At 43.2% G+C, this 24,442-nt stretch overlaps 1 protein-coding gene across 3 annotated transcripts in view; it reads right to left on the minus strand.

Annotated features, from left to right (window-relative positions):
- The window catches only part of STAC (SH3 and cysteine rich domain), a 101,105-nt gene that overhangs the window by 56,278 nt on the left and 20,385 nt on the right, over positions 1–24,442 (minus strand). For 2 of the 3 annotated variants that reach the window (XM_057555012.1, XM_007191492.2), the window contains exon 2: positions 7,574–7,850. In XM_057555012.1, coding sequence (XP_057410995.1) covers positions 7,574–7,850 — 277 coding nt within the window. The remainder of the gene's footprint in view (positions 1–7,573; positions 7,851–24,442) is intronic. The other variant, XM_057555011.1, reaches the window with a different exon arrangement.

Raw genomic sequence — 24,442 nt, forward strand, 5'->3', positions numbered from 1 at the left:
GCCAGATAAGCAAAGAATACAAAGAAATTACTTCTGTTGGACTAGGCATTATGTTGCCTTTTTGTCCCCTAGTAGAAAAGTAGCAGTTAACTTACTGCTACTTGTAAGCAATTAAGACTCCAGAGATTAACAATCCCATAGGGCAAACCACTGAGGTCTAGGTACCACATTTTATGATGGACACATACCACAGCCCAAAGGAAAATATACATCTGAAATTTAAGAAAAATGTTCTAGAGAGCACTTGTATTTTCTTATTTATAAGCTGCACAGCTCCTAAAACAACTGTCCAGCTAAATGATTGATGGCATCTCAAGAGTTTTAATTCCATCCTGAGAATACATAGATTTTACATTTGCTTTTTAATATTTCCCTTGATTTCTGTTTGGCGTTTCCCACCAAGAAACAACTTCAACGGTGAGCGAATATTTCCATTCCAGGTGTGGTTAATGTTTCAATGTTTATGGCTTTTTCAAGCCATCGGATGAGGTCCGAACAGGTCAGGAAACAGCTAAATTAATGGTCAAACAAAAGCATAACAGAAAAGTCCTGGACTCAGTGTAATGTAATATTTCCTCTCCTTATATTATTCATTATAATGGTAACACAGTGTTATAGGTACGACAATGCCAAGGTCCATCTGCATTTCAAATTCATTCCTAGTGGAGGATGTTTTTATATTGCGTCTTGTAGCATTAAAGTGTGTTTACAGAGATACTGAGGCTGTTAGTGCCTCGCCTAGATTTTATTTATCGTACTGACACTGTGCGTATTGGCTCCGAATGGCTCACAGGTGCCCTTTTTCAGAGATTGTTCTCAGCCAAATGGGATCCTCTTTGTCTGGGATGTCACACGCCCACTGCCCCCTGGGGGGCAGCCATGGCCAATGACTGAGCGACAGGAGTATACAAAGGCCAACACCCTGGTCTCAAGGTGCGGCTACTTGCGATACGATAAAATCTGTGTTCCAGAGCTCCCCCTGGGTGGGATCATGTGACGTCAACTCCAGCTGAGACCACATCCTTGCTCAGCTCCTCCCCCTGCCCGGTCCTGTTTCTCTGATTCCCCTTCTCCTGAGTGCTCTCCCCATAATAAACCACTTTCACTAGGATCTCTAACTCTGTCCTGTTGTAGGGATTCTTACCCAAGACAAAGCCATTATTGTTTTCCCCAGTGGTTGCAACTCGGACAGTTAGAAAGTAAATGAGCCTTTGACTGCAGTGACTGTATGAGGAAACTTGACATTTTAGGCAATGAAATCCAGCCTTTTTTCTAAATATTTGTTTAGAAAATACGTGCCCATTTAATATGCTGTGTCTTCTAAGTGGCTGCCAACTAAAAACATTTAGCTAATTTAAAAATAGTTTTGGAAACAAGGTGTCAGAATGGGGTCCCTTAGAAAAACCTCCTTAATTGACAGAGTGGACTCATGCACTGAGTTAGTTATGCTAATAGTACATACTGACTTGTTCGAGTCTTTGCAATTCCAATGAGATGCAGATTACTGCAAGGAAATTCAATGCTCTCCTGAAATGAGTCACTGTAGACAGTTCATTGTAAAGACAGAGTGCCCTAGATGGAATACATGTACTGGATGCCCAGTGAAGACGAGTCCCCCACCCTAACTCCCACTGCCAAGGCCTAAAGATGGCAAGAGTGGATTGTTTTGGTGGAGGAAGTATTTTTCTTCTAAGCAAGTACAAGAGGATTCTCCTAGTCTAAGACTGGCTCTTGAATCCTGTTGACCCAAAGGCTTGGGCATCCAGCATCGGGGCTGGTGAACACACCTAACTGCCTATTTCTCTCAAGTCTCCATGAAAGACTGGCTTGATCATCTTTGGCTTGCATAGGTGACCATATTTCTGGAAAGGAGGTGATCATAAAGGGTAGCCATGTCCTGGAGGCGGGGGGCATGCCATAGTGCCTGCTTAACCCGAGGGGCCTAAGAGCAGGGTCAGCAGGGGAGGAGCAGTCTCAGGTGTCAAGTCTAAGGTCAAGGGCAACGCTGGCACTAGGGAATGAGGGCATGAGCGAAGGAGCCAAGGAAATTAGAAAGAGATGGGCAGGGAATGAGGCTGGGGTCCTGGTCTACTTTTACTGCCACTTTCTGGTGGCAAATGTTTAGGCTTTCCAGCTTTAAGGCCTAGGCAGCCAGGCGAGGCACACGTGTGAGACCCTGTAAACCCAACTCTGAGTGTCCGTGCCAACTTAGAAATCCTAGACAGCGAGGATGCCAGATTCCGTTTATTTTTATACAAATATCCATCAGCTAGAAACTGCACAAATGAGATTTGATTTTTCTTGGCCATCATTACATAACCTTTGGTTCTCAGTTGAAAGGAAAAAACCTGCTTTAATATGTTCTCTGGAATGTCATTCTAAGGGGATAGTAGCAGTGGTCTTTCCCCAGAATTTAGAAAATGAAGATAAGCTGAGGCTTAAAGAAAACAAATCTTCAGGTGATTATGTAGAGACAGGAGGTTAGGTTTGCGGAGTAAAGAAAAAGGGCAGATCAGCTGTGCTCTATCACAGATTACAAGCCCTGGGCAGTGTTTCGGGAAGGATCACGTCCCTCAGCCTCTGCTTTACCTCACTCCCCTTCCTCTCCTCACCTCCTTCCTCTGCCTTTTCCCTCTCCCCGTTCCCTCTGGTCTCACATCACCTCTCTAATACCCTTTCTCCTTTCCTTGAAGGAGCCTACTATTTGGTTTACTTGGTTTTCATCTTTGAAAAGAGCAGTGTGCCTTGTTGACCGTTTTCTCTCTTTCTTCTCTTTCTTTTTATGTTAAAAAGGCAGTTACACTATACATTTAATTCTGAGAAGAGAAAAGTATAATAGTGAAATTCTCCTTAACACAAAGCATTTTTTTGGTGTGATTTTCAAAACAGAATCTTTCAAAATTGTCACGGTACTTGAGGTGTACCTGGAATCCTCTTTAAGGTAATGACTGTGACATTCCTCAGAGATGAACTCATTTCCATTAGTTGTTTTAAAAAGACACAGGCTGTGGGTCTTTTCACACTCGTCATGAGACTGAAAATAGAGACTCATCATCACCTATTTAAGGGTTATGAATAGCACTGCCTTGAAAAGGACCGGTGGAAATCTGTGTGGAAATTGAAAATGATGCATCAAATTCCGAAGCTAGGTAGGTAGACACAAAAACGAAGTTGGAGGCCAAACTGCCTCAGAGTTCTGAGCAAAAGACATGATGAGACCCCCTCCCTGCCATGGTAACAGTCAGATGCCAGGCATCACTTCCAGATGCAGAAGGGAGGTGGAAGGTAGTTTAGCTCTAAGACTTAGTAGTGTCTCCCAGACAAAAAAGGCTCCGTAGTGCAGAGGCCATCCTAAGCCCAGTGGTAGGCTGGATTTTTAACATTCTTCACTCTGTCCTTCGCAGGTGGCTTTGCTATCCCTGCTACTGAGGGCAGAGTGCACTTCTCCATCCTTGGACATGGGTTTGACCCACATCCCGGTGGAGTACCCACAGAAGTGACAGTTGGGTTTCTCCAACCCAAGGCCCTAGGAAACTCTGTATGCCTCCACTTGTCCTTGCCATTAGAAGGACATGGCATGGCAGCCCATGGGTCCAAGGAAAGGGTAAGAGATAAGGAAGAGAGAGAAGACACAATAACTGAGCTGAGTCTGGATCAGCCAAACCCCAGGTGATCTGAAGATGCTGAGTAAGAGTAAAAGAAAGCTGTTTTGAGCACGCTGGAGTTTTAGAGTAGTTGTGATACAGCGATTTTTCAGAAATCCTTGACTGACACAAAGCACTCTTCCTAAATGTGGCCTGTTGGAAGGAAGAACATGAATAATAATAGTGACTAGAAAATGAGAGTGTAAATAGATAATGGTTTTCTGAGGATGAGGACAGGCCTGTGTGTATGGTTGCAAAAGGGGCTGGTGTTGCTCCCCATTTTGAATAAACACCCCCGCACACACCCTCCCCCCGCCAACTGGGTCTTGACCAAGGGTGAAGGACACCGCAGAACCCTGCCTTCCCGGCTACCCTGGAAACCACTGATATGTCCACGTTCAATGATGACAGACACTGGTCTCTTTGGGAAGCAGCAGGGTCTCATTTCAAAGAATATCGGATAATGAAGTAGGGGAAGATCTTCAAGACGACCTATGCCTGGGAGAAGTTAAACTACTTGCTACTCATAAGGCAGGCCCTTCAATTACCGGTCAAGTGCCTCAGTTAAATGGTTATATTCTCCCTGAAATTCGTCTTTTAACTTTACCCCTTGTTCCCAACCCTTCCCTGTAAAGGCACAGAGAGTAAGTCTCTTGACTTTTCCAATATGGTATTTTAAAACACAGTTGCACATCCAAAGTCTTTTCCACACCAAACTCCCAGGGTTTCCTCACAATCTTATTTTGGCACACCACTCACCATTCTGATCACTCTTCTAGACACCTGCTTGCTCATTCATCTCCCTCACAGAATGGGAAATGCAGAATCAGAGACAATATTTAACGTGTATGTAAAACACTGCTGTGTAGACAAGGGACTAATTATTTTGTTACCATGACATTATTTTTTTAATTATTTATGCCTAAAAAGTGTCAAAAAATTTTTTTTGTTACACTAATTTGGTTTACCCTCTAAATAGCTTTCTCTTCCTTAGGAAAATGACTATTTTCTTGTTTAATAATGATGATAATGATATCAATTCCAATAACCTTCCTCTGCTGAGGTCTATCAGATGCCTGGTACTTCCCTTCTGCCAGTTCATTAATCCGCACAAAACCCTGAGGGTGGTATTATCATCTCCACATAAAATGAGGACACAGGTTCAAAGAAGGCAAGTCACTGGCACGAGGTCACACAGCTGCACGGGGCTCTAATCCAGGCTGTCTGGTTCTACACGCATGGTCTTTCTACCATCCTCACTCCCTCATCTCATTTCATCTGGGAAGGGGAGGGGCTAATTGTTTCATGGGAATAGCCAGGAGCAAAACATGGGTCAGCGCTCTCCCCATTCTGTGTACCATATGGAAAGGTACCTCTCTGCCCACTTCAAACTAAGATGGCCTCTCACCCTGTGACATCACAAAGCCTTTGGCTGGAATACAACTATCACATGACTGGCATCAGAGACAGGATGGAAAGGAATCAACAGAGGCCAGTCTTGTGATCTTCAACTAAGGTTTTCTTCTATTGCCATGGTGGACACTGCTGATGCCCTGCCCAGATACCCTGTACTGGGTAGGTATAGGCAGAACAATGGCCTCCCAAAGATGTCCATGTCCTAACCCCCAGAACTGGTGAGTAGTTATGTTACGTGGCAAGGGGAACTCAAGGGTGCAAATGGAAGTAAGACTGCTAATCAGGTGACCTTGAGATGGGAAGGTTATCCTGGTTTATCCAGGTAGGTCCAGTGTAATCACAAGAATCCTTAGGAAAGGGGGAGAGTCAGGACCAAAGAGACGGTGGTGTGAGAAAGACGTGACCTGCCACTGCCATGCTTCATTGCACTGAAGGTAAAAAGGGGTCACAAGCCAAGGTTTGGGCAGCCTCAAGAAGGTGGAAAAGACAAGAACATGGATTCTCCCCTAGAGCCTCCAGAAAGGAATGTAGCTCTGCGGACACCTTGATTTTAGTCCAGTGAGACTCACTGTGGACTTCTGATCTCCAGAATTATAAAATAATAAATCTGTGTGGTTTTAAGCTACCAAGTTTGTGGTAATTCGTTATAGCAGCAAAACCTCACTAATAACACTGGTGGTATCTGTGCTGGCTGCTCGTGGCTCACAGCTATCCCTTTCTTCAGAAAATTGCCATCAGCAGAACATGAGCCACTTTGCTCAGGGATTTGAAATGACCTCCATCATGGGAGGAGGAGGGAAGCCCACTGTTACCAAAGGCTGGGCTCAACGAAGTACCAACTGGTGAAATTCATGCTCCAGACTCCCTCAAGATCCACCTAAGACCACTTCCTAGTTTAGTTCCTTCCCTTCTCCATCCGCTTCCCTCTCTCCCTCTTGTCCTGAGAGCACCCTCTCAGTAAATTACGTGCGCTTGAGTCCCCATGTCAGGCTCTGCTTCTAGGGAATCCGACCTGAGACAACTGTCATACTCAGAAGAGGTGCTGGGCCACGGGAAATGGGTACTGAAGGGGAAACGGGGGGCTGGGAAGGGTGGGTGTCAGGGCTGAGGAGCTGGAAGGTGAGATGAATGACATATCAGGGCCACACTGGGCCCTGGCTCCGAGCTTGGGAATCAGGCTCTTGATCTTAAAGCGTTCTTCCCTGAAGCCTTCACGGCCAAGCCCAGCGCTGCAGCATCCAGGCCGTAAGTGAGCAGGAGGTACGGCGTGGGCCTGGCATTGGGACCCCACGTGGGGAAGGCCTGTCTCTCACACCTGTTACCCTCTCAGTGGCTGTCCAGACACTCTAGGCTTTGCTTGGCTTCATATCTGCAGGATCAGCACCGTCTCCGGAAGATAGTCCCCATTTCGGTCAGCCTTGCATCTTTTGATTTCCAGCCTCATTTCCTCTCTTAATTCCAGCCTTCTGCCCTTCAACTTCTCCTAGGGTGGGTACATCCTAACTGCCCCCTGAGAGCACACATGGGCGTCTCCTTCCCCCTTCTCTCTTGTTCTGCAGTGACCTGTCAATCACCAGGACACGCTGCTGTTCTTGAAACAACGGGTTTCAATTCACTCTGAGTTCCACCCGAAGTACCTTTATGGTTTCCTCCATCTGTTTGGTCACTGGATTTCCACCGTGGGACAGGCAGAAGAGTGTTAACTGCAGAATTTCTGTGCACCTGGCTCTCAATGGCTCAGGTCTTCCTTCTAGCTGGGACATTTTATAGGTCATTCTCTTCATCTGGGCACAACCCCCAAGACGCTCAGGCTATCACCATTTCTCTGAAGTACCAGGAGTGAGTCCCTTCCGGGTCCAGAGTTGTAATCACCATTCCAACTGAATCCCCTGTCCTGCCTGGGTCAGTGCCTCCCTGAGGTCTCCTGCCTTCCACAGCTGCCTGTCTCGGTCATTCACCTGTAGCTCACCAAGCCACAGACCCCCTGCCCAGGCGACCCCAGATAGACACGGCCACGCATACTGGAGAGGACCCTGCAATGTGTCACTCAGATCTTCCTGTAGAACAGAGGCGTTCGAACCCCAACTGCCCAGCACCTTGATTGCCTCCCACGGATTCCCTCTCCCTTAACTGCCCTTAGCTAAAAAGAACTGCTCTGTTCAAGAATTTGCCCCCTCCCCAGGGGCTGCCCGTACCCGGTGAGAGGTGATGCAGGCGTACAAAGTCCCAGACCTCTGTCCTCAACGCGAGATGACTGTACGGGGCTTGAGAGCTCCCTGGGGATGGGCTGGAAGCTTTCTTCCATCTATACCACAACCCAGCATCTCCCTCCGCCCAGCCCTGCTTCCCTTACCTGTTGACACACACTGTTACCCCAAACGCTCCCAAACAACCCTCCTGCATATCAGACAGGCTCAGAGTCTGTCCACGGGGACCTGGACTCAGGTACACCCCTCTCACCTGGCTTTCCAGGGATGCAGGGACCTGGAGGAGGAGGCAGAGGGACAGCTTACCCACGATCATGTGGTTGCAGACATCACAGAAAGTGGGCTTCTTGAAGATGTGCTCCTGAAAGGCGTGGGCCTTGCCGCCGCCTGGGTACAGGCCGGCCCTGGTGACTGTGGACGTCAGGCATCCGGGGGAAGGGAGCAGGCTGGAGCTGGGGCTGACCTCCGAAAGCATGTCCGCCTGCAGTTTCACATCGCTGTTGGTTCGCTGGAAGAAGTTGTCAGCACTTTTGCTCCGTAAACTCTTGGTCTTGAAAGAAAGTGATCGTTTTAGTTTCTGGAGCTGCAATGCAATGACAGAACAGACTTACGATCAATCGTGCAGACTCCTGCTGTGGGGCTGAGGCCTGCTCCACGGACTGCTCTGTTCCTACGGACTTCCTCAGCCCCTGGGGAGGCTCACAGGTGTCCCTGAAGGGGGTGGGTGATGCCAGCAGCCCCTATTCCACCGCCTGCCCCTCCTCTCTGCCTCCCTGCCCTCCCACCCACATGTTGTCAAAAGAGCCCACTGCTTTGGACACCATTTGCCTTTTGAATTGGAATCACTGGAAATATTAATTGTATGAACTCCTGGGCTCAAAGGCTGGGTCCCTCATGCTGGGGTCTCTGCTGGTCTTTCTCTGCCGTGGTCCTTTGGCAGCCATCTGTCTGTTCACACAGCAAAGCAGAGGAGGCCACTGTCTGACTCGGAATTAATCTGGCTAAAGTATCACAGAACACAAGCTGGAACTTCTCAAGCCTGCTTGGGTCCGAAGCAGTGTGTGTGCGTGTGCGTGTGCGTGTGTGTGTGTTTGAGGAGGGCACGGTGTGAAATTACCCATTTGACTTTCTCTGCTCCTCCCTGCGCCCTGCCTCTCGGTTTTGGTCATGGCAAACTCGACCACTTCTCCTTTGCCTTTGGGACCCATGGAGTGGCACCGCACGGGGCTGGAGGAATCCTAACTCGGTTTGGTCCAGTCTGCACCTCCAATCTAGTTTTCACGTGGCAGCCGGAAGGGTCTTTTGGAAACAAGATGTGAGCCTGTTGTTTAGAATCCTTCACAGAGTTTCCTTTGTTCTTTATAAATTTAAAGAAAAGCTCCTTGCCATGGGCTCCAGGGGCTGGTAGATTCTGGATCCCAAAGACAGCTCACACCACCGTCCACCTTGCTCTGCCCATCCCAGCCACAGTGGCCTTTTAAGTCTCTGGCATTTATTATGCTTTTTAATCACCAGCCCTTAGTGCATCGTTTCCCCTCTCCCCAGATAAAAGAAACGAACCACTTAGCAGCTGCATGACCTGTAGTAGGTCACTTCACCTTTAAGGCAGTTTTCCTTTTGTGATTGAATATACATGCCTGTTGCCTGGAATTAATGTCTAAGCCCCAAAGCTGTAGACAAAAAAGTGCTCATCACACTATTCTAATAAAGGCCTCCATCAAGTGTGGTCAGACACCGCTACTGGACACACAAGATGTCTTGATCTGGCCTTTCTGGCCTTGCCGAGTCTAGCCACCTAACCTAGCCATCAGCCCCCCAACTTCTCCCGCAGAAGATCAGGAAGATGTGGTGGTCTTAGTGTTTGGGGTGGATGCCACAGTTCTCTACCCTTCCCCTTCCTATGCCCCTTTGCAAGGTGACCTCGCAGCTCCTCCCATCAAAGCTGGAGTTCCTCGAATCTTGTTGGTTTGGGGAATTTGACCAACAGCAGGCGGCAGAGCAACTTTAAGCCACTTCCAAGCCCAAATCTCAAGATGCCCTGTATGCTTCTGTCTGCCCTCTTGGAAACCTGCCAAACTGCCATATGGACAAACCCGATATAGCCTGAAAGGACGATGAGAGACACACAGTCCAGAAGCCCCCATCACTCGAGCGACACCCCCGAAGCAGAGCCACCCTGCTCCCTGCAGGGAATCAAGGAGCGTAGATGAGACCAGCAGAACTGCCCAGCTGAGTCCCACTCAAACTGTCAACCCATAGAATCATCAACTAAAGAGATGGCTGGTGTTTTGAACCATTAAGTTGAGTATCTATCGTGTGTACACAGCAATACAGTGCTGTTCTCCCCACCTTCCAAACATGTGGTGGGATTGTGCCTTGCTGCCCATTTGAAGTTGGCTGGCACCATGTGAAGCCAGTGTTCTACTTCAGGGAACTGTATAGCGTCGGGGGGGAACACCCTGCAGGGCCCTCTAGAGAAGCCCCACTAAGACCAGTAATGGAGCATCGTCAGCCCGAAAAGGCTAGCCTGAGAAGCAGCAGTAACCTACATAAAAGGTCAGAAACTGTGGGCTGCCAAGACTCTTGTCCCTTTCCCTCCGCCCTACAGCCCAGACCCAGCAGAGGGGCTGCAACTGCCAAAGGAGCAGGAAGGAGGAGCTCCTGGGTTATCTTGGAGTGTTTGTTACTGAACCGTAACCTAGTGCATCCTCACTGATGCAGGGGAAGGGAGTCACGAGCCCTTGGGAGCACAGCACTTATTTTGAAGAGGACCCTCCATCTCCAGCAAAGCTAACTGCGATGGGGCTATGAAGCCATCGCTCTGTGAGACTGAGCCCCACAGAGGTGAGGGCCTGGAACCAGCAAAGGAGCAGAACACACCTTCTGCACATCAAGTCCTTCTGGCTATAAATTGGACTGACGCTGGAGGAAGGGAGACTTAGGCAGGAGGCGAGTGATTCAGATACACACACACACACACACACACACACACACACACACACATATACATATATACATATATAGTAGGATAGTAAGAGGTTCAAACTGCTAGGTATAAAATAAATAAGTTGCAAAGATGTAACGTACAGCACAGGGAATATAGCCAATATTTTATAACTTTATATGGAATATAATCTATAAAAACATTGAACCACTATGTTGTACACCTGAAACTAATATAATATTGTAAGTCAACTATACTTCAATTGAAAAAAAAGAACTTGAACATAAGTATCTGAGTCTACATCTGGAGACTTTTCCATACCCTGGTTCTGCTATTTTGTATTGTGTTAACTCAAGAAAAACTTACTTAGGTGTTGAAAAAAGTGGCTAATGGATTGTCAATTTACAGGCTGAATCCTTTGTGTATTTCATACACTGTTTCTGATCCTTGACTTTTCATTTTGAAAGCACTGCAGAACCCCTCTAAAGCTGCACGTTAGATTTATAGGAACCTAGTAAACGGTTTTTGGTTTAACAGCAGCTTGGAGAATCAGAGCAGCAAATAGAATCCCAATTCTGTTTAAAGCCCCATCTGATGCTTTCTCTGGTTTTAACAATCTATTTAGCTAAAGATAACGGCTAAGGGCAGTTTCTTTTGTCAAATGAACAACAGATCTGCTTCTTTCAGATAATTAAGAAAAAACCCCAGAGTTAGAGTACACCAAATGAGGAAAAAAAAAACTACTGATTTTAAACATTAGCTATTAGGTGTTAGAAAATTATTCTGAATTCTTCAATTCAGCAGGGCTCTGGATTGCTCACCTATGAAAGAGCAATGCAGTGAAAACTGCATGACCTATTTTTTTTTTAACTTTTTATTTAAAAATAATTTTAGTAATACAAAGATTGCAAAATAGTAGAATCCCCGTGTAACTTTCACTCACTTTCCCCTAATGTTAACGTCTTACATAGTACAATATAGTAAATTGATTGTAACCAGGAAACTAACACTGATATAAAACTGTTAAGTAATCTACAGATCTTATTAGATTTTCCAGTTGTCCCATAATGCCTTTTTTTCTGGTCCAGGATCCAATCCAGGATTCCATACTGCATTTAGTTTCGTTTCCTTAGTCTCTTCGATCTATGTTAGGTCCTCAGTCTTTCTTGTCTTTCATAACCTCTACCTTTTTGAGGTCTACAAAACAGTATTTGGTAGAATGTCCTTCAATTTGGGTTTGTCTGATGTTTTCTCATTATTAGATTGAGGTTATATATTTTCGGTAAGAATAGGACAAAAGTGATGTGTTCTTCTCAATGCAGCATATTAGGAGGTACCTGACGTCAGTATGTCCTGTTACTGGTGATATTAACTTTGGTCAGTGGGCTGAGGTGATATTAGCCAGGCTGCTCCACTGTAAAGTTACTATTTTTCTCTTTGTAATGAAAGAGTTTCACGTAGGGGAACTACTTTGAGATGATGTAAATATCCTGTTTCTGATCATGCATTTGTCCTCTAATTTCAACATCCATCCATGATTCTTGCCTGCAAAACTTATTACCTGGTGTTTGCCTAATGGTGATAGTCTATTTCCATTATGCTTCTATATTAATTAATTAGTATTCTCCTCCTCTTCACCTATTTATTAATTATTTGTTTCTATTAGTATGGACTGATGGATCTTTGCTTTATTCTGAGTTACAATTTCCTACTACCATCATTTTGTTACTCTAATTGTCCTAGGTTTGGTCACTGGAAGCTCCTTTCGGTTTGAATCTGTGTCCTTTTCCACATGCCCTGACTATCTTTGAAGACTTCCTTACTTGCTGACACTACAGGGTTCTCCAGGCTTGTCTTATATTTTCCCTGTTCCAGTCTTGCAGCCAGCATTTCTCCAAGGAGCCCTGGTTAGTTTTATTAGGGAATGGTACCTATGAACTGCTATCTGGGCAGAAAATAACTGCTCAAAATTTAATCATTATCTAGTAGTTTATAGATCTTTTTATTGTTATGTACATATTTTATAGATTTATAAAAACTTTATCTACCATTTGTATAGCCAGGAAGAAATGAAAATGGATTTTGGTGAACAAATGCAGGTCTCTGCCTCAAGAAAATACTAGAAGCAATCAAATGTCCATCCACAGAGAAACAGTTAATTAATCCAGTACCCCATTCGATGGAATATCAGACCACAATTAAAGAGTGAGTTACATCTCCCATGCTTTTTTTTTCACTCACAAGACTGAGTTTAGTGCTATAAAATGAATATCTGCCCATGTTATCTCCCCAAGTGAGATGAAAACTTTCCTCTCCTTGTCCCCTCAGTTTGTCATTCATCTTTGACTTTATTTACTCAACGTGTTTACGGAGGATGAATTTAAAATTTTATGGAGTCAAAATTGATCAATGCTGCTGCTGCTGTTAACGGCCGACATTTACTGAAGATGTACTATTTGCTTATTCTATGTGATTCCTGAGGCTGCTGTCTCAGTCAACTAATGATATGTACTTACATTAACCTCCCTTCTAGCTCAAGACATAATACGAGGACTCTAACAACATCTACCTGACTCCTAAAGTGATCAAAGTCGACTTTTCTCACTATATTTAGGCAGAAATTCCAGATCTTGAAAAACTCGTTTCATTTAGAAATGAAAGAACATAAAACATAAACCAATAATATGGTGTGTGTGAAAACCTCTAAAACATAAGTAAATATTATACCACTCAGGTGGTAAAGGAAGAACATAGTTGTGAGAACGCTTACTATTGGAATAAAAAGTAAATTTTATATACACTCTGTGCTTTCAATACATTTGGAAACATATAATCTCTGAAAAATAAGATACGAAAGCTGAGATGATCAAACACAGTTAGAAAGGAAGGGATTCGCTAGAGTTAAGAAAAGAATTTGTAGCAAGCAGTAAATACCACAGTAAAATTTAAAACAGGAAAGGTAAAAGCAAAAAGGATTCACTCTGCAGAAAGGTGATCCTACGATGTGGGGTTATGTTTGAGAAGCTCACATAAAACACAGGGCTTATTACAAAGATACAAGAAGATGAAAATCATTAGAGAAGACATAAAGAAATAATTGGATCCTGAAGAAGACTTCAGAATGACTAGAACGGCAGCATTATTCAAAGATAAGAGAGAATTCCTGGGCTAAATGAGGGAAGAAGACTTAAACCCGTCAATGAGGGAACCAACATGTGTCGGGTCAGCCTGGTGAAAAGAGATATCTCTCTTCCTGCCAGCAGGTTCAAGTGTCCTGTCAGAACGTCAAGGTGTCAAAAGAAAAGGACATCCAAACACACAGGCAGGAAAGTGGGTCACCCATGAAGAAAGAAACCTCAGACTCACTTCAAGTTTCTCTTCTCCAATGTGAAACAATGTAAGACAAAGTTATGACCCAAGTATTCTCAACCCAGACAAATGACCACTCAGGAGCAGAGAAAACAAAAGCATGGGAAAATATGGAAAACTCGAGGCATAAAAGAACTTGTGCTTGAAATAATTTAAACATGGTTAAGTTAAAATGACTGGTATAAACAGTTCACAAAGACAATTCACCTGTTATAAATACTTAATGAAACAGATGACACGTAATTTAGAACAGATGACACGTAATTTAGTTTTAACAGTAATAAAAATACCACGAGTTGTAGTAACAAAACACAAGTAGTGAGGGGGTGGAGGATGGAGGAGGAAGCCAGCTTGTGTTAACTTCCTCATTTCTGTGGAGGAGAAGTAACAAGGACAACAAGCATGGTATTAGTTACAGCTGACATTTGAGTCCTTCGGATGTGTCACATACTATTCCTAAAACTTCACGTGTATCATCTCCTTTAATCCTCCAATCCACCTCATCAGGCAGTTACTGTGTGGCACTGTCCCATTAAACCCACCCTACAGCTCTATGAGGGACTGTAGATGATGTCCTGGGAGTCAGAGTGGTAAAGGACATACTGTAACTGATAAAGCCAAGGATCAGTCCTGCTTACTCTGACCAAGCCAGGCATTTGCAGCCAACCCAAGCTGACCATGTTCCTCCATCCTCACCTGGAATTTCAGCCATAAGTGACCGAGGAGGATATACTTTCCTGCTTCTTTCCTGCTTCTGAGTCTCTGTTCATGCTGTTTCTCTGTCTGGGAACACCCTCTCACCCTTGGAGAAAGCCACCTGCTATGTCAGGATTGTCACAATTGGAGTTCATTTTATTTGTTTAATTGTTTCTTGTCTCTGTCCTTAAAATGTGAACTCCATGAAGGCAGGCAGGTTTTCTGTCTTGTTCACTGGAGAGACCTTTGCAATTAGTGTTGAAATGCCTGGTACATAGGAAGTGCTCAAATAGATCAATGAAGACACCTCCATCATTCCAATCAGAAGTAATTGCTCCTTGGGTCTACCATAACATAATGCTTGCATCACAGGTCCAGTTCTTATTTCAATTTGTATTGTATTCACTCTCTTTTTGTGTGTCTCCCACCCTAAATTTGTAAATTCCTTGTAGATTGGATTAGGTCTCAATCAACTTTATATCACTCCCAAAGCAGTTCTCAACCTTTTTTATTTTTGTAGGACTCTGCTTTTTTTTTTTTTTTTGCCCCCCTTCCAAGGCAGACTCTGTTAGCTGTGTACCCAACTTCCAGTCCCTACTTCTCTTTTCCTTACAAAACCTCCATTTTTTCTTGGAACAGCAGTGTGTCCAGCTTTCCTGACAGCTGGAAATGGCTTATGACACAGTTCTGGCCAAGGCACTGTACATCCAATGTAGATTTCTCCAGAGTTTTGCTTTCCTGATAAAAGAGGGAAGACTTGGTTGCTCCTATCTTTCTCTCTTTCCTTCTTGTCTTGAACACAGACATGATGTCTAGAGCTACAGCAGCCCTCTTGCTATCCCACGACAATGAACAAGGGGACATAAGCCAACAGGCCAAGGTGGCGGAGAAAAGGAAGATCGTGATGGCTTTGCTGAGTAGCTAAGTCAAGGCCAGCAACTTCTTATCTCTAGGCTTCTTGTTATGTGAGAAAAACCAACCCATACTTGTTTAAATTACTGTAAGTTGGATGTTTTGGTCCCTTTAACCAAAATTTTCTTTAACTTGTCCAGCTGATATTCTTTTTTTTTTTTTTAATTTATTTATGGCTGTGTTGGGTCTTCGTTTCTGTGCGAGGGCTTTTTCTAGTTGTGGCAAGCGGGGGCCACTCTTCATCGTGGTGTGCGGGCCTCTCATTATCGCGGCCTCTCTTGTTGCGGAGCACAGGCTCCAGATGCGCAGGCTCAGTAATTGTGGCTCACGGGCCTAGTTGCTCCGTGGCATGTGGGATCCTCCCAGACCAGGGCTCGAACCCGTGTCCCCTGCACTGGCAGGCAGACTCTCAACCACTGCGCCACCAGGGAAGCCCCCAGCTGATATTCTTAACTGGTACAGCACTTACATGCTACCCTCCCATGGGTATATGCAGATTTTTGACAAACCCAAACTATTATTGCAGGAGAGTAAATCACTGCAGAATTCTGAACTATGAGGAGAAGGAGACTCCGAAAGGTTAAGTGTATGCCCACAGTTATGCTGACAGTAAGCAGCAGAGTCGGAATCAAATTCAGGTTTCTCTAGACTGCCAAATCCATGCTGTGCCCTGCCCTTGTCGCCTCATCACAAGGTATATGTGTGCCACCTGCAAAGCCGCATCCCTTGGCTTAATGGAGATATGGGGCCTCTGATCACTGCCTTTCAACGACCTCACCTTGGAGGAACACTCTCCTTGGTGTAGCTGCCATGGTTTCAATTCCTATGATGAGGGTGCAACTTTGTTGGCCAAACACTGTCTGGCTGTCCTGGATACTTCTTTAAGGGCCACTTCAGAACATCCCCACCAGCACCCTTTCATCCTGGTCATCCTCCCAACCTGAGCTGGAAATACGTTCTGTGTGTTGGAGGAACGCCAAGGAGCTTGAGCACCGGTGACTAGGACAGACCGAGAGGGAGTTGAGGAGGCAGGGGATAAAGATAAGGTTACACACGCAGAGGCTGGTCCTGGAGGACCTCAGAGGCCTTGGGGGACGACTTTGCATTTATTCTCAGTGTGATGGAAAGTCACTGCCTGACTTTGAGTGATCTGTATCTGTAAAGGATTGCACTGGTTTATGCATGAAGAAAGGACTACCATTTTCATAGACAGATGATGGCTTAAGCGAGGGCCATGACAGTGGAAATAGTAAGAAGTGGTATGTTCTCGGCATATTCTGAAGTAGGGTTTCTTAGTGAGTTGGATGTGGTGTGTGGGGAAAAGAGAGAAGCCAAAGATGAATCCAAGGATTTTTGTCCTGAGCAGTTGCCATTGGAGGAAGGGCCATTTACTGGGATTATGGACAGTGGGAAGAAGCATGTCTGATGGGGAGAGGAGATGAATACTGGGCATTTGTTTTTGATGGGCTAATTTTGAGATGACTACTAGAGATCCATGTAAAGGTGTGGTTAAAGAGAGTTCAAATCCCCTAAATTTCCAGTCCCAAACATCACACCGATTTTTACCAGCCACAGGCCAGACGCAAGGCACCAGCATGAACTGTGTGGGCTCTGTCTGAAGATGAAGACAAACAACAACCAGGAATCCAAACAAACACTCTGAGATTTTAGCTTTTCAAACTCGTTTTGCTGCTGAACCCATTAATATGTTACCAAGAAGATGGGTGTGTTTGTGAGAAATATACTTACCGATACTATTTTAATGCAGATAATAGAGAGAACTGCTCCCCTTTAAGACTGTCTCCAAAACAAACAAAAAATACACAAAGACACATATAAACATGGCTGTTCTGCAGCATGGTAATGTAATCAGTGGCAGAGGGCTCTGGGGAGCTGACTGCCTGAAATGGTCAAGCTGTCTGGGTCTGAGTCCTGGTTTTGATTCCTAATAGCTCTATTAACCTCTTCATGAATGGAAAACATAGGCTGTAGAGATAATGCAAAGAGATAATCTCCATAAAGCTTTTAGCACAGAGTCTGAGACATAGAATAAACCCAATAAATATTAGCTATTATCACTTACATTCACAGAAACATGTAATACAGACACACGTAACCCACTGAACACACACTTTCACACCTGTGCACTGAGAAACACACACTAGAAAATCTACATTTACGGTACATACATGCATATATACAGAAAATGCCTTAAATTTTCTCATTCCCTTGCTGCCTGTCTTGCTTGCCTTTGACTTGATAACATTCCTTTTTAATGATTTTCAAGAATGGAAGGATTATTTTCTTTTCCTTGCAAGAGCTGGCTATTACTACTGATGCCTGCCATGGCTCAGGGCTGGCTGTCCTCCTGAATGAATGACAAATACCCTCAGCAAATCACTTTCTCTAAAAATAGACCACCCCAGATGACGTTTGGCTTCCATTCTCATTTCCATATACCTTGAAAAGAAAAAATTCCATTCTTGTTAGAGACTAACTGCTAATCTATCCCAAGCAATGTGACTTGATAAAAATGAACAAATCTCTCAAGCTTTGCAAAATGCCCTAGTTTTGCCTCATATGTTTATTGGATTTATGTAAAATATAAATGGAAGGCTGACAGATTTCTCCATATTCTGCCCGTTGAATGTTCATTCTGCTTGGCTTTATGGAGCCATTTACCTAGAGTATTTTACCTTGATAACTTAATGCGTGACTTGCCTTCTCTATCTCTTCCTCCAGATGTGTGTGAATGGATTGAGTGGCTACAAGATACCTTTCAAGTTATAGTCACTGTGTACAAGCAGATGAATTGCTTTTGGCATTACTAGCCAACTAAACTTCTGATGGACACAATTCCCCAAGAGTTCACTTGGTTTTCTGGGTCAAGGACTACACGGTTTACATCATCCATACTGTTGGGATGCATGTTTATGGCAAAACAAACAAACAAACAAAATTAAAAACATTTAGAGTGAATTTTATATTGGGAAAATCAATACTGTTGGCCCAATATGCATAAACCAACTAAATTCTGATTTGGACCACCCTGCTCCCTTGATTTGAATTGGAGAGAGGCACTCACTCAAGATCTTAACACCAAATCATTAACATCTCCTCTGAAGTCTGTCTTGGCACATTTACTCTGGATTTTCAAAACGGGGAGCACTGAATCTGGAAGACTATAGGGAACATGTCAAATCTATACTTATATCTTTCTAGATGCCATTCAGTAAAATCAGGGGCAATGGATTTTGCAAATTTCATGCTGGTAACTTTGACATCATTCCCTGGACAGAGGTAACTCCTCTCTGTGTAACTGCTGTTATTATCATTATCTTCATCAGCATCATTAATATTTCCAACTACAGTATGTAAAGCAAGGGAACCACAATATTTCACACTGATTCACTCTGCTCTGGGGTGGGTGCCACAATTTAAGATTGATATCCCCCCAGCCACATACAATCATTTAGGTACCTATGACTGCAAGTGTTAGGAAACCTAGATTCAACCTGGCTTAAGCATAATGATACTGCTTCACATAACACGAGGTCGTAATGCAGGAGTCACTAGGGATGGCTAATTCAGCAGCAGAATGACATCACAGAGGACTCAGGTTCTCTCTGTCAGATTACTCTGCCTTCTTCATCCCAGCCTTAAAGCTGGTTTCCCTCATGGTCAAAAAAATGGCTGCCAGTTTGCAAACATTCAGTAGCAGGAGGGTGATGGCATCTCCCCTTATGTCTGTTCTTACCAGCCTGCCTGGAAAACCTTTCCCTCAAGCTCACCATCAGATTTCCCTTCTTATTGGCCAGAACTGTAACCACATGTCCTTCCTAAACCAATCACTGGCAAGGAGAATGATCCACTTAGACCAGTCAGGATTTACCTTCTTGGTGCATGGGCTGAGAACACTTGTTTCCTGAAGAACAGGGCGATAGAGAGAAGGGTGGGCACCAGAGCAGTATTAGCATTTTATTAGGAAGGAGAAAGGAGTAAATGGCTCTGGGGTAGGCAACTGAGTGTCGGAAACGTATGGCGCTCCCTGGTGGAGACCGACGTAACTAGCGGTAGGTGAAGGAGGAGGAAATGAAGGAGGAAGGAGGGGGCAGGAGAAGAAGATAACAAGGCCTTAGGGGAGCAAGAGCACATTATGCCCTCCCCTACAGTATGGGAAGGACCTGTGAATAGGATGGGATAGTCACTTCCTTGGTTCGATTACATTGTATGAGAAGAGTGATGGGATAATCACTCCAGGGTTCCTGTGCCGTGTTGTATAAAACGCCATCCTAGCAGGCTGGAGTGAGACCGTCCTGTTGAAGTAAGCTTGAAGAAGAAGTAAGCTTCCAGTTGGGACCAAGGTGGCTTCTAGTTACTGAGAGCATCCCTGGCCTGCAGCTGGCAAGGAAATGGGGACCTTAGCCATGCAGCTGCAAGGAACTGAATTCTTCCCACAACCAGTGAGCTTGGAAGAGGACCCCGAGCCTCAGATGAGATGGTAGAGCTGGCTGACACCTTAATTTCGTCCTAGTAAGATGCTAAGCAAAGGAGCCGACTAACCTGTACCTAGATTCCTGACCCACAGAAACTATGAGATTAAATAAATGTGTTAAGGTGCTAAATTTGTGGTATTTTGTTATGCAGCAACAGAAAGTCATACACCCTCTTTGGACTGTCAGGTGAGAGAAATAAACGTATTCTTTGTGTTAAGCCGTTGAACTTTGGTGGTTCATAGCAGTGTGTTACTTTAACTAAATAAATACAATGGCATTAACAAGGCTGCTCATATAAAGGCAGTAAAAGCCCCAGGAAATGCGCAGGGACTGTCTCCTCTGGAAATCTGGTCATGGAGGCGGTCTCCTGGGGCTGTACCCGCTCTTGAAATGGAATTCTGAACAGCTATGAGTTATTAGTTGTCACCCCGAGGTTACAGCACTTTTCGTTTATGGGATCTGGCTTGTTCCAATTAATTAGAATCTGTGCCAGAAATTAAAGCACGATACCTTTGAGAACACTGGGACTGTCTGTCACATTTATGCAGCAGGAAAGGCCTTGCATTTCTGGCAGGTACTAAGGTGTTGCTGTTTTTTAATAAAACAAGCAATAGTCTACCCAAATAGGGAAATAGGATTCCAGCCTTTTTTAGCTGTAAAATATCATACAACTTTTTGAATAGACCTAATGGCTCTCATTTAAGTGAACATATAGTATATACCAGGTACTGTGATAGAAATCTATACGTGCATCCTCATGTAATGTTTGTCTCAACCCTGAAAAAGAAGTAATATAAATCCCACTGTACTGATGAGGAACTTGAGGCTTAGAGAGGTTAAACGATGTACCTAAGGTCACAGCTTTTGAATGGCAGAGCCAAGAATCAAACCCAAGTCTGTGTGATTCATTCATCTACACATGAATTCATTTGTCATTCATCCAAAATTCCATTTCCAGGCACCAGTGAATTTCTATGAATTTACTCACATATAGTTTTACTTAAAAATTTCCATCAAATGAGTATATGACAAATATATGATATTGCTTATATGTGGAATCTTTAAAAAAGGGTACAAATGATCTTAGTTACAAAACAGAAGTGGAGTCACAGATGTAGAAAACAAACTTATGGTTACCAGGGGATGAGGAGGGGAGGGATAAACTGGGAGATTGGGATTGACCTATACACACTACTATATATAAAATAGATAACTAATAAGAACCTGCTGTATAGCACAGGGAACTCTACTCAGTACTCTGTAATGGCCTATATGGGAAAAGAATCTAAAAAGAAAAAGAGTGGATAAATATATATGTATAACTGATTCACTTTGCTGTACACCTGAAACTAACACAACATTGTAAATCAACTATACTCCAATAAAATTTTTTTAAAAATGAGTACAAGTAGGGACTTCCCTGGTGGCGTAGTGGTTAAGAATCCGCCTGCCAATGCAGGGAACACAGGTTCGATCCCTGGTCCGGGAAGATCCCACATGCCACGGACCAACTAAGCCTGTGCGCCACAACTACTGGGCCTGTGCTCTAGAGCCTGCGAGCCACAACTACTAAGCCCGTGAGCCTATAGCCTGTGCTCCACAACAAGAGAAGCCACCGCAATGAGAAGCCCACGCCCCGCAACAAAGAGTAGCCCCCGCTCGCTGCAACTAGAGAAAGCCTGCACACAGCAACAAAGACCCAACGCAGCCAAAAATAAATAAATAGATAAATAAATAAATTTATTTAAAAAAATGAGTACAAGTAACACTTGGGAAATCTGAGTAAAATAGATGGATTTTATTAATGTCAATATCATGCTTATGATATTATGCTATAATTTAGCAAAATGTTATCACTGGAGTAAACTGGGTGTAACGTACAAGGGATCTCTCTGTATTATTTCTTATAACTGCATATGAATCTATAATTATTTCAATAAACACTTCAATTAAAAGAGGTAAAAAATTTCCATCATCTATTTATTTTGATACTTTTTACATACATGAATTATCCTTCACATTTTGTCCTGTGATTTGCTTTTTCCAAGTCAGATTATAGATAGAAATAACTAATTTTATTAATATTTCTCCATGCTATGGATATAGTGCATTGTACTTAATCATTATAACAGTGATGGAAACTTGAGGCTGCCCTAATTTTAGCTATTGCAAGCACTGCTCGAATGAACATTATCATACGTATATCTGCATGCACAGGTACATTTAATAAGAGTAATATAATAAAAACTAATATTGGTGGGTGCAACTTATGGGCTGGGTATTGTGGTAAGTGCTTTGCATGTGTTACGCATTTAACTGTCACAATTACCCTTTGAAGTAGGTTTCATTATGATCCCAATACTACAAATGAAGAGGCTGTGGCTTAGAGAACTGCCACTAATTCCCCAAGAAGGATGGCGGAATGGACTTGCTGGTTTTCATTTTTAAACAACATGTTGTTGTTATATGATTGGAATTCACTTGAGTTTATGTATTTATTTAGAGTGGATTGACATCTTTACAGTATTAAGTCTTCTCATCTAAAAAATGTCATGCCTTTACACTAATTTAGGTCTCCTTATTTGCTTTCCATAATGTTGGCATGGTTCTTCACATTGCACATACATACTTCTTGTTAAAGATATTCTTCAGTATGTCATAGTTTTTGCTGGTGTAAAGAAAATTAATGGATTTTGTATTTTGTATTTTGAGCTTGTCACATACAGAATTATCTTAGATTGGTCATGAGAGTTTCATTTGATTAAACAGACTTTCATATAAACTGCTTGTCATGGCAATTTTGTCTCTTCATTTTACTATTTATTCTTCTTGCTTATTTTTCCATCCTGGCATTTCTGGAGCATTGTTGAGTAACACAGGCAAGAGTGAGCTTGTCTTGTTCCTCACTTTAAGGGGACTCATGATTCACTGCTACATGGGGTGTTTGCATCAGTTTTCTGGTGGATAGTCTTTAGCAGGTAAATACATCCTAGTGTACCAGGAATCTTTTTGATAATCGGGAATTCCAATTGATTCTGCATCAGTGGAGTCAAAGCAATTTTCTCCTTTTTTTTTTTTTAAATCAAAGTAGGGAATTACATACATTTTAAATGTTTTGCTGCCCATGCTTTTTGGGGGTCCATTCTCCTTGGTTATGAGAAATTCATTTTTTAATATACTGATGGCTTTGTGAATGCTTTATGCAGTATTTAATTTGTACCTATGCTCTTTCGAGAGAGATGATGACTTTCTTTGCCGGAGTCATCCCAATGTCTTGATTTTGGATTCCAAGTTGAATGTACCCTTCTCTTAGAATCTGAAACCATGGTGCCTTTGACTTTTACACTCAGCCTGATGTGACTCATTCTTATTATGAGAAGGTCACCTATTCTTTAATTTCTGGAGACATTTAGGGATTTTTCTCTATTCTTGAAGTTTAGAAAGGTCATTATAACTCTGCTAATTGTGTATGTATAGTTCTTTCAATTTTACTTTTCATATCATTCTTATATTTTTGCTTTTACTGCTTGATACTTATATTTGACTACTGCTCACAAATTGCTTTCATTTTGAACATTTCTGAATCCAATATTTTTCTATTTAACTTTTTATTAATTTTCTTCATTTATTTTTTTTTATTTATTTTTTTTTTAAGGATTTTCTTTTTAATTAATTAATTTATTTATTTTTGTCTGTATTGGGTCTTCGGTTCGTGCGAGGGCTTTCTCCAGTTGCGGCAAGCGGGGGCCACTCTTCATCGCGGTGCGGGGACCGCTCTTCATCGCGGTGCGCGGGCCTTTCTCCATCGCGGCCCCTCCCGTTGCGGGGCACAGGCTCCAGACGCGCAGGCTCAGCAATTGTGGCTCACGGGCCCAGCTGCTCCGTGGCATGTGGGATCTTCCCAGACCAGGGCTCGAACCCGTGTCCCCTGCATTAGCAGGCAGATTCTCAACCACTGCGCCACCAGGGAAGCCCCATTTATTTTTCATATTTAAAAAATCCTTAATTTTTTTCTACTTGTTTCTTTAATTATCTTCTGACCTCCATTTCAGCTGTTCTGTCCTAGTGGAGATGACCCGTTGGCTTCCTGTTTCCACTTTCAATATCTCCAGACCTTTCTCTTATAAATTATCTTTCCTTTTCTATCTCTTTTGGGAAATTACCCTACTTTACCTTCCATTTTACTGATGCAGTCTTCAGATTTGTTCGTTGTATTTTTCAGGCCTTGCATTAATTTTTTTTTAGATTTTGGAAATCTTATTTTTTCCAAAAATTCATTCCTAGCATTGGTTGTCCCTTTTTTTAAAAAAATAGAAACCAGTTCTTTTGATATTGTCACAATACTTCTTGAATCTCTCTGAAGATACCAGTTAGAAAGTAATTTTATAGAGTTGCCATATGATCCAGCAATCCCACTCCTGGGCATATATCTGGACAAAATTCTAATTCCAAAAGATACAAGCACCCCTATGTTCATAGCAGCACTATTCACAAGAGCCAAGACATGGAAACAACCTAAATGTCCATCGACAGATGAATGGATAAAGAAGATATGGTACATATACACAATGGAATATTGCTCAGCTGTAATAATGCCATTTGCAGCAACAGGGACAGACCTAGAGATGATCGTACTAAGTGAAGTAAGTCAGAAAGAGAAAGATAAATACCATATGATATCACTTATGTGTGGCATCTAAAATACGACACAAATCTATTTACAAAACAGAAACAGACTCACAGACATAGATAACAGAC

The sequence above is a fragment of the Balaenoptera acutorostrata genome, chromosome 10, assembly GCF_949987535.1.
Source record: "Balaenoptera acutorostrata chromosome 10, mBalAcu1.1, whole genome shotgun sequence".
NCBI classification, from domain to species: Eukaryota; Metazoa; Chordata; class Mammalia; order Artiodactyla; family Balaenopteridae; genus Balaenoptera; species Balaenoptera acutorostrata.